Here is a 10,856-nt window from a genome sequence, read left to right on the forward strand (position 1 = left end):
TAGAGCTCAAAGTTCACATGGGCGCATTCTCTGCCAACACATACTTCCGCTCACCCCGTTTCCCTAATCTGATTATTTAAGACTGAGAAGGAGAAGGATGTCTAGATTTACAGCATTCCTCGAACTACAGTACTGAATAAACCAAGGATGCAGAACGCGTGGCTCTGCAGATGTTGCTGAACTATGACTCCAGTTAGCCCTGATCGTTGGTCGGCAATGCTGTAACTTACAGAGTGGTGCAGCATAAGTTTTTGCATGTATGAAGTTCAGCGCGGGATATTTTAGGATAGTATAAATCCAGAATCACTACTATCTACAGTGAGCCTCAATATATGAAAACATGTCTGTAAAAGGGCTAACCCATAGAAAATGAACTAAAAGGCAGCACAGTGGTACCTCAGGTTACATAAGCTTCAGGTTATATACGCTTCAGGTTACAGACTCTGCTAACCCAGAAATATTACCTCGGGTTAAGAACTTTGCTTCAGGATGAGAACAGAAATTATGCAGCTGCGGCGCAGCGGCAGGCCCCATTAGCTAAAGTGGTGCTTCAGGTTAAGAACAGTTTCAGGTTAAGAAAAGACCTCCAGAACGAATTACGTTCTTAACCTGAGGTACCACTGTACTCCTTTTGCAGCCATGTTGATATCTGCTGCATACACACAATACATTCAAAGCACACTATTCTCCTCCAAGAAGTTCTATGAACAGTAGTTTGCTAAGGGTGCTGGGAACTGTAGCATTGTGAGGAGTAAACTATAGTTCCCATGATTCTTTTGGGAAAAGAAATATGGTTTAAATGTATGATGTACAGCCTGGTGCCTTTTGTATTTCATTGCTATTTAACTCTTTAACTTTTACATTTCCCTCACATACCTTTGTGTGGGGGTGGTTGTGGGTGTATGCATGCATGCCAGTTGAATATTACTGAATCTGATGAAGTGGATTTCGGTGCACAAAAGCTTGTGCTGTAGTTCGAAACACATTATTTCCTACAAAGAATTGTGGGCACTGCAATTTAGTCCTCACTGAGGTAATTCTCAGCAACCTTCAACAAACTACAAGTGCCCAGGATTCTTTGACGTAAATAATGTTCTTCAAATCAGCTTAAAAGGTATAGTGTATACACAACCAATTAATTAAAAGTGCTAAAAGCCCCAAAGTATGGGCAGTTAATAAGGTACTTGCATATATGTAATTTCACTTCTGGTTCTTTTTTGGCCTGTTGCATCTGCATTATATTCTGTTACATTGTGCTTTTAATTTTTAATACGTAATAGTTTTTATTTTTTATATTATTGTGCCTTTTAATATTGTTACAAAAGAGCCAGTGTGGTGTAGTGGTTAAGAGTGGTAGACTTGTAATCTGGTGAACCAGGTTCATGTCTCCGCTCCTCCACATGCAGCTGCTGGATGACCTTGGGCTAGTTACACTTCTTTGAAGTCTCTCAGCCCCATTCACCTCAAGGGAGTGTTTGTTGTGGGGGAGGAAGGGAAAAGGAGATTGTTAGCCGCTTTGAGACTCCTTCGGGTAGTGATAAAGCAGGATATCATATCCAAACTCTTCTTCTTCTATCTGTCGAGCGATGGCAATAGCCCACGGGTTCTCAGGCACACACACAGGGTCTGTGTTCCTTTGGATAATAGAAGACACAGCAGAGACCGTTGTGCTTTAAGAAATATGGTTTATTTACCTATTTTCACCTTCAGTCTGCATGGAGGGAGTCAAGATCTTACAGCATGGCCTACGGCATTGCAAGCAATCCTTCCTTTGCCTGGCCAAGATGGATCTCAGCCCTTCTTCCTCCTTCTTCTTCCCAGGAATCCCTGCTTCAAAACTCCCTTTTCCTATCCACTCAAACACACAGTTACCCCGGGAACCTTTATGACATCTGACTCCCCAGGGCAAAGGATCCTTCTCTGATGTCTTATTAACACCTTTTTTTGTCATACTAACAGGTTTGCTGTTCCCCCAGCCAGCTAGACTGGTATGAATACCCCAGCCCAGGAATTCCTTTACAGCTTGCATTATCCCTTAATTCCACAAATAACCAAAATCCTAGCAGTTATTAATTTCTAGGGTGCATCCACATCCACATGATTAAGCATCAGTATAGCAATGCATTTTTTAAAATGCACAGGCCTACCCCATTCATACACAAAATATGCCCTTAAGTCAGGATTTGAAAGTGAAATAACTGTTGGGAAAAGTTTCTCCAAGATATTTCCTTCTACAGATTTAGGAGAGCTAAGATGGCTTTTTGGGATTGTTCTATGTGCTAAAATAAAGTGTGATTTTTCTCAGGGAATATTTCCTAAATGTTGATGGGTGAAAGATTGGTTTTCTGTGGAATGTGTGTCTGCTATGTGTGTACAACCTAAATTTTTATAACACTAAAAGTGATTTACCTTTATGGCTGCGTAGGGATTGGAACCCTGATCTTCCAGGTCCTAATTCAACACTGTAACCACCACACCGTCTCTCAGGCTGGGAATTGAAACTCTAAGCGTAAACTGCAGTGCCCAGAATACATGTGAAGTAAAGAATGTACTTTAGCAGTATCGTGTGAACGCAGTCCAGGCTGCCATGCTACCCACGTCTACTGAGACGCAAGATCCATTGGCTTCAATTGTATTTACTCCCAGGTAAGCATGCACAGGACTCGAAATAAATTCCAGCGAGGAGCCTTGTTAGTCTGCTGCAGCAAACAAATATGAAGTCCTGGGGCACCTTAAAGACTAACAAATATTATTACGGCACAAGCCAAAACAAAGGCCAACTATTTATATTTATTTATTGCCTCATAAAGCCTCCTTCCGCCTTCGAAAAAGTTATGGGGCTCGCGGAGGATTGTGGGAAGCTGCAGAGCGCGCGTGGAATCCCCAACCCGCTTTCTTTCCCGCTCTTCTGTGGCCAAGTTAAACACTCCCGTTGCTGCCCCGCCCAGTGGTGCCTTGTGGGAAACGTAGTTCCGGCGGCGGCGCGGTGCTTTGTGGGGCGGGTAGTTCCGTTTCCTGTGGCGCTGTTGCGGAGAGCGGTCTACTGTGGCGGTGGCGGAGGAGGCTCGCCTTGTCGTTGGGACTCGGCATCGGGAGGCCTTGTGGGATCTGTAGTCCCGGCTGCCTCGGCCCGCCGAGGGAAAGGAGGAGGGCGCAGCGAAACACCACACAGACCATGCCCGGGTTCACGTGCTGCGTGCCAGGCTGCTACAACAACTCGCACCGGGACAAGGCGCTCCACTTCTACACCTTCCCGAAGGACGCGGAGCTGCGCCGCCTTTGGCTGAAGAATGTGTCGCGGGCCGGAGTGAGCGGATGCTTCAGCACTTTCCAGCCCACGACGGGCCACCGCGTCTGCTCCGAGCACTTCCCCGGCGGGCGCAAGTCCTACCTGGTGCGGGTGCCCACCATCTTCCCCTTGCGGGGCGTCAACGAGCGCAAGGGCGCCCGTGGGAACCGGCGCGCACGCCACGCCCCCGCGCCTCCCCAGGCGCCCGCGGTCGCCGCCGCGCAAGCCGCGGTCTTGCTCGCTTTGCAGGAGGGAGCTGCTGCCGCCGCCGCGGCTGGGCAAGGTGTGCCCCGGGGAGGAGGTGCAGGAGATGATGTGAAGCCTATGGACCTGACCGTGCAGGTGGAGCTGGGAGGCCCTGGGACGATGCTCGGGGCCCCAGGGGCGATGTTGGGAGGCCCCGGGGCAATGATCGGGGGCCCTGTTAGCCTGGCATTCCTTACAGATAACGGGCCCCTGGTGGACAGCCCGCCAGACCACTCCTACTCACTGTCGTCGGGTACCACGTCGGAGGAGTTGCTGCGCAAACTGAACGAGCAGCGGGACATCATTGCTCTGCTGGAGGTGAAGATGAAGGAGATGAAGGGCAGCATCCGCCGCCTGCGCCTGTCCGAAGCCCAACTCCGTGAGGAGATCCGGGAGAAGGACCGCCTGCTGCATGCTGCCAGCATGGGAGGGGTGGCTCGCAAGCGCCATGGTCTCTGAGACATACGTGCCCTCCTTAGGATTGGGGTCCTGCTCTTCAAGTTGCTTGTTTCATGTAGGGCAGGGGACTGAGCACAAATCGACCTGTGTGGTATTGTTTGCAAACAGAAGTGGCAAGAAATGCCCAAACAGGACGAAGGGGGTGGGTGGGTGTGTGGGTGTGTGGAGGCAGGCAGGCAGGCAGTTGTAGCAAGGACAAATGGTGCTCCACAGCTTGGTGTGGTATTGCTGCCCAAGATACATTTTTGGTCCCTTTCAGTCAGGTCTACACTGTGACAGGCAAATCACCAGTTCTTGACTATGTACTGACAACATTTCCTTCTCCTGTCAGGAAGCCCAGGGTGGTGTGTGAGCAGGCCCACACTTAACTGGACCCACACACTCACTTTTTACATGTTTTTCTGTGAGAAGTACCCACCAGGAGTTGGCTACAACAATATTTTTATATACATAAAAAGATGGGTACAGTCTGGATTATTGGTTATCAGCTGATGCTCTACTCGTATTATGTCCTGTTCAAAGCACAGTAGCAGACAGCAGCTGCTTTGGTACTCTCAGTAATGTTGATTCTGTGAGAGCTGGTCCATTTTTAGCATTGCTGGGAAAATGTCTCTAATAAAGCTGGATGTTTCCATTAAGTGGGCGGGTGTAGGGCTATGAGCTTCTGTCACCAGTGGGATTAAATTTAGTGCAAAGCTAATTTTGAGGAACAATAACAGTTACTTTCTACACAAGCACACTCGGGTTGTAAATCATTTACTCTGGAATAGTCTAGTGAAAGTCATGGCACTTTCCTATGATTATTCTGCAGTAAATGTCTTGGTGATCAACGCCTTAGAAACCATGGCCATCAGTGGATTTTGTTTGTTTCTCTTTATGGAAAGAGAGAGAGAGAAAAAATGTGGGTTGTCATCCCCCACCCACAAAGTACTGATATGGAGTAGGCCATTTTTGATGCCAAGTTCATTCTTAATCATTAAAGAGGGCAACTGGAGTCTGTATTCCTAGGATGCAGTTATATTTGGTGTTCTGCCCTTTTTCTGTTTCTAGTTTCAAGGGATTATTATGGCCATGCCATAGTTGGATGACTCCCTGCCCATCATGGCATTCAACAACTGCTTCTTTTACTTCAGCAATGATTCAATATTCTCTTGTGGAAACCAGTATTGTGTGGTTTATTTCCTTTTCACATATAATATACTGGGATGCAATCTGGCTAGCATAAGAGGAATGAGGTTAAGTTACGGTGGCTTTGCAAACCTTTCATACTTCTAAATAAATTAGCATTCTAACACTCTCTGTTAAGAACCTGGAAGATGTTAATGTCACAACCATGGACTGATAAATTTGTGAGATGCACTTCTACTTTTCAGATATTTATGAGTCAGTTTGCATCTCCATGGATATGAAGATGGAAAGAGATTAGAGAGCAGCCTGCCCTATAGCCTGATTCACTTTTGTCAGAAATAGATGAACCCCCTCCCCACCAATATTTGTATGTCTGTGTAGCACCAAATAGATGCTTCTGATTATTGTATTCAGTGTGGTTGATGATATACTTCAAATAAGAGTCCACAACGGTGTGTGTACTCTGCATGGCTATGCAGAGAATGCCAGAACATCTCATTTCACAAAGAAAGAAAGAAAAACACAATGCAATAGCTAGAGTTTTTGAGTTTATCAAACCCATAACTAAAAATCACAACTGTAGGCATGTAGATTGGCTTGTATTTTCAAGTGTAAAAATACCTTTGGTTGAAACTATTGTGACTGGCAGGGATTGGCTAGTGTCAGAATGGCCATCTGCCCCATTTTTTCCCTCTTTCTTTTTTGTTACAGTATTTTTTATATTTTATATAACAAATCTCAAATAGAAACCACAAGCTTGTATTGCTTATATACGTTGTATATACCAATAACAGTAAAAGCAATGAAGAAAATATTTTTTTAAAAATGGAGAGGGGGAGATTATTCTCTCAAACAATTAAAAAGCTTGAAAAAATACCATAAAGAAAACCTATTTCTTACATGTCCCTTGTTCGTCTGACTATATGTACTGTAGGTCGTAAGACATGTTCAATTCTTGGTGTGATTGACTCCGCGGTTTATTGCAGGAGGCAGCAGCACACCATAAACTCTAACCTCATTGGATTTCATGGATGTTCTGCTGTAGTCATTGGGGAATTGGTCTGTTGTTTGAACAAGATAGTAGACTGTATCAAATTATTTGACTAGAAGTTGCTAGAACATGATTCAACTTGTAACTAGTATTTTTTTAATTTAATTACTATCTTCTTTTTCCAATCTTAACAGATTTCTGTGCTGCCCCCCTCCAATAGTTCTGAAGTGGGGAAGAAAACTACAGACAAATTTACTGCCGTGTGTTGTGCTTAGGTCAAGTTTGGTCACACAGCTTGCATTTTGCTCTGTATGCATCTGTTGAGACCTTAAGCAGCACACTAGTTTTCTTTCTTTGTAAATAGACGGTGCATTCTAGCTGGCTGAGAGTGTTTCGAAAGTGTGTTGTGACAAGTCGTGGTACTTTTCTACCATCATTATGCACTAAAATACGTTCAGTTGCTTGGATTACTGGACTGGTTATCTGTTGGACTGTTCTAGTTTACTGGTTATCCTGAGGTGCTAGCAAATATGCTTAATTTGAATAAAATATATTTTGTTTTTGTTATACAGTACTGCAGTCTGTAATTTGTCTGTAACATCTAATAGTTCTTCCTCCACCTACTCCATGGCATTTGCTTGTTTCTGCTTTGATTAAACACATTTCAGTGTTTTGTTTTCTATCTCACTTGGTTAAGAGACTTTTATTTGCAAGGTCTTCTTCTTTAGTGATCACTTGTAGCTGAGTAAGATTGTCTTCCATGAACACGGTCATAACCGTGAGTCCGTTTTGAATCCACATGTCCTTCCACAGTGGGGACATAGGTTTCGGGATGGGAGTTGATCATGGTAAGGGTTTGGCAAACATGCCTTCCTCTGAGCACGTTTCTCAATTTCATTCTGAGTTTGAGCGTCTTCAAAGTCCATGACACCTTTGGTAAAGGCTGTTCTCCAGTTGGAGCACAAACAGGCCAGTGTTTCCCAATTGTTGGTGTTTAAACTACATTTTTAAAGATTTGCCTTGAAAGAGTCTTTAAAACTCTTTTGTTGTCCATCAGCATTACGCTTTGGAATAGAGTAGTTGATTTGGAAGACGACAATCAGGCATCCAAACAACATGACCATTTCAAAACGTTGATGTTGAAGAATCATTGTTTTGACACTGGTGATCTTTGCTTCTTTCAGTACACTGGCATTAGTTGCCTGTCTTCCCAAGTGATACTTAAAATTTTTTGGAGACACTTGCTGGATTTCGAGGAGTTGGAGATGGCGTTTATAATTTCATACAGTAAGGTTGGTAGTACAATAGGTTTGTAAACAAGCATTTTGGTTTCCCTACGAATGTCCTGGTCCTCAAACACTCTGTACTTCAATCAGGAGAAAGCTGCACTCGCAGAGCCAGTGTGGTGTAGTGGTTAAGAGCGGTAGTCATGTAATCTGGGAAACCGGGTTCGCGTCTCCGCTCCTCCACATGCAGCTGCTGGGTGACCTTGGGCCAGTCGCACTTCTGTGAAGTCTCTCAGCCCCACTCACCTCACAGAGTGTTTGTTGTGGGGGAGGAAGGGAAAGGAGAATGTTAGCCGCTTTGAGACTCCTGAAGGGGAGTGAAAGGCGGGATATCAAATCCAAACTCTTCTTCTTCTTCTTCAATGTCGGCTCTTGTGAAAAGATAACGGCCCAGGTAGGAGAAGTGTTCAGCACTTTCCAACGTTACACCAATGAGTTTGATTTGTGGCACCACAGAGGCGTTGTTTTGTGCTTGTTGGTGCAGCACTTTGGTTTTTTGGATGTTGAGCGATAGGCCAAGCTTTTTGCAAGCTTCTGTGAAGATATTTAGGATGTTTCGGAGGTCATTCTCTGAGTGTGCACATGCTACATTGCCATCAGCATACTGAAGCTCTATGACAGAAGTTATGGTAATCTTACTCTTTTCTTTCAGCCTACTCAGATTAAAGAGCTTTCCATCTGTTCGATATATGATTTTTACTCCAGTGGGGCGTTTCACTTCAACAAAGTGTAGGATCATGGCGATGAAAATAATAAGTAGAGTTGGGATGATAACACAAGCCTCTTTAACACCTGATCCCACTGTGAATGGTTCACTTGGAAAGCCATTCTTATCTGGGATGGATTTTTGGAAGACGCCTGTGTGTGAATTTGCTTTATGTGTGTAGATCAGTGCACGCTGACCAACAAACAATCTTCGCAGTAAAGCTCTATTCTGATGGCATGAGTATCACGACAACTGGTAGATTCTTATCTGCTGCAGCCTTCATCCGCCTTCACAACCCTTGTAACATACTGCTTGTTATCTTCTGCCTGTTCTGCCATTGAGGACTTCTTGGCTCATTCTTTGTCTAGCTCCTTCCCCGTGATCTTATCTTAGTTGACCCTGCTGGGAGTACAAGACACCTGACGGCTTTGCTCACAAGGGTCATAGGAATGTGCAAGCCCACTCACCACGACAAGGTGATGAAGAGTACGTATAGTTGCAACTTACACATGTATTTTTTCTTCCTGCTAATCAGAACAGGTTGATATACAAGTCTCTTTTTCCAGGCTCCACATAATTCTTAATATGATTTCATCATTTTTCTTTCTCAAATGTGAACTGACACCTAGTGATGTGTCATAATTTTTTGTGTATGGTGGAATAATGGATCTTCTTGCCTGACTTGGTGTTTCTAATTGACTTGCAGCTATACTGGATTTTCATTTTTCTGACTACATTTATGCTGGACATTCAGACAACATTTTTGTGAACGGTGTTCCTGTACTTTTACATGCATAGTGTCTAAGGTTTCTACCCTCCTATAACATATGTTTGGCCTCTGCTTGGACTACAGGGGTAGCCTCAGAGTCCTGTATTGCCATGGATCAGGATCCCAGTCATTGACTGAAACCATGAGAGGTTTGCTAAAGTGAAGGAGTTCTGAGTGTGGTCAGTCGGTGCCCAGAAGTCCACATTAGAGTCCTTAGGGTTCTATAATGGAGGACAGATGGGAAACAGCAATGTAATAAAATGAGCTGCTAACCTCTGTATTTCAAAAGAATCTGAATCTAGCCATAACAAAGCCTACAGCCCTACGTAAGCATTATTGGCTGGAAGCCCCATTAAATTCAGGGAGGCTTGCTTCTAAGTAAGGGAGGAGGGGCTGGCACATGGCACAGTCGCCAAGTGCCTGTGCTTTGTGCCCCCTTCCCAGCCTGCTCCACCTCCCACACTATACATTTTCGCTTTTTCGTCCTTCTTGTCTCCCCTTCACGGAGTGGCAGGATTTAACTACCAGTACACAGGAGGAACAGGGAGATAAGGTAGACATCACCTGTTAGCCTCAGCATCTTTGCCAAGATAATAGAATCTTAGAGCTGGAAGAGACCCAAGGGTCAGATAGTCCAACTCTCCGTGATGCAGGAATCTCAGCTAAAGCATCCATATAGAATCATAGAATCTTAGAGCTGGTTAGAGATGGTTATGCAGCACTTAGGTCAAGTGCTAGCATTTTTGCCCTCTCCCCTTTGCAGGAAGGTGGCAGGGTTTGGCCTTTCTCTCTCTCTCTGCTGTTCGTTTCCCTGTCACAAACAACCTTTTGGTACCTGGACCCATCTCTGCTTTATACAAATATGAGATGTAGGCTGAGTGCAGGTGGAAGATAACAACACTACTGCTGCTCTCTGCTGATGGTGAGAGGGCTCAGAAGGCACAAGGATAAATACACACACAATTCCATTTTCACAGTCCAAATCATGGTCATGGCGGCATACAATATGAAAAAATACATAGCTACAACATAACAAATGTAGTCATAAACAATAAATTAAGCATTAAAAATACAAAACCAAACTCAATAATTTCCACATAAATCACAACAAAATCAAAAATAAAGATACAAAAACAACAACACAAAAGCAGCAACCCCCACAAAATAATACCCCAGCCCGAGAGTCTGTTTAGCAGCCTCAGCTTTTGTAGCTGGAGTCGTCAGGGTCTCACGCTCCCAGGCCAGGTGGAGCAGGTCTTCCAGGACTCCCAGCCAATGTGATCTCTGGCTTCTTCAGCAGCCTCAGCCTTTGCAGCTATATAAATTTCACATATGGCAGCCTATGTGCTCCATTGGATTCAAATACTACATGGGTAGACGAAAAAGCCCGGGACACAAATTTTTACACCCTTCCATTAACTCTGGAAGTGTATACTCAATTCTGACCAAACTAAGCCTCCTGATGTATATTTCGCTCTAAGAGGCTTATTATTTGTGGACTTGACAGCTATGCCTGCAACAAAGTCAGCCACCTTTTTCTAAGGCCAGCCCTACCTTTGGTTTAATTAAAGTTGTGGTGTTACTAAACATTTTCTTATGTGGTGGATCCCACCACAGATAAACATAATGTTGTCTGTACAGCATAGGTTCATTAATGCTGCCTTTGCCAACCTGGCGCCCCCTAGATGTTGCTGGACTGTATCTCCCATCAGTCTTAGCATACTAGTTAGGACTGATGGGAGCTGCAGTGTAACAACTGGAGGGCACCAAGTTAACAAAGGTTGTACTGTTGTTGGTTCACTTCCATAATAATAACAATATACTTTCAAATGTGTTGGGAAGATAAATTTCGACAAATGTCTTTACTCCATTTCACACAAGCAAAGTTTTTAATTATTATTATTATCCTATTATTCTAGTTCTCCAGGTGACAGATGAAACACAGGCATCCATCGTTTGTGGAGCAAATAAAGCACTGTTCA

General features: G+C 44.2%; 1 protein-coding gene across 1 annotated transcript; it reads left to right on the plus strand.

Annotated features, from left to right (window-relative positions):
- The first annotated feature begins 1,575 nt into the window (after nt 1-1,575).
- Nucleotides 1,576-6,797, plus strand: THAP11 (THAP domain containing 11). The gene has a single exon (XM_083511312.1). It carries the CDS (start codon nt 3,176-3,178, stop codon nt 3,992-3,994), a length of 819 nt encoding a protein of 272 aa, XP_083367438.1. The 5' UTR covers nt 1,576-3,175; the 3' UTR covers nt 3,995-6,797.
- The last annotated feature ends 4,059 nt before the right edge of the window (nt 6,798-10,856 follow it).

Source organism: Podarcis liolepis (assembly GCF_965112155.1).
Source record: "Podarcis liolepis genome assembly, chromosome: 7".
NCBI classification, from domain to species: Eukaryota; Metazoa; Chordata; class Lepidosauria; order Squamata; family Lacertidae; genus Podarcis; species Podarcis liolepis.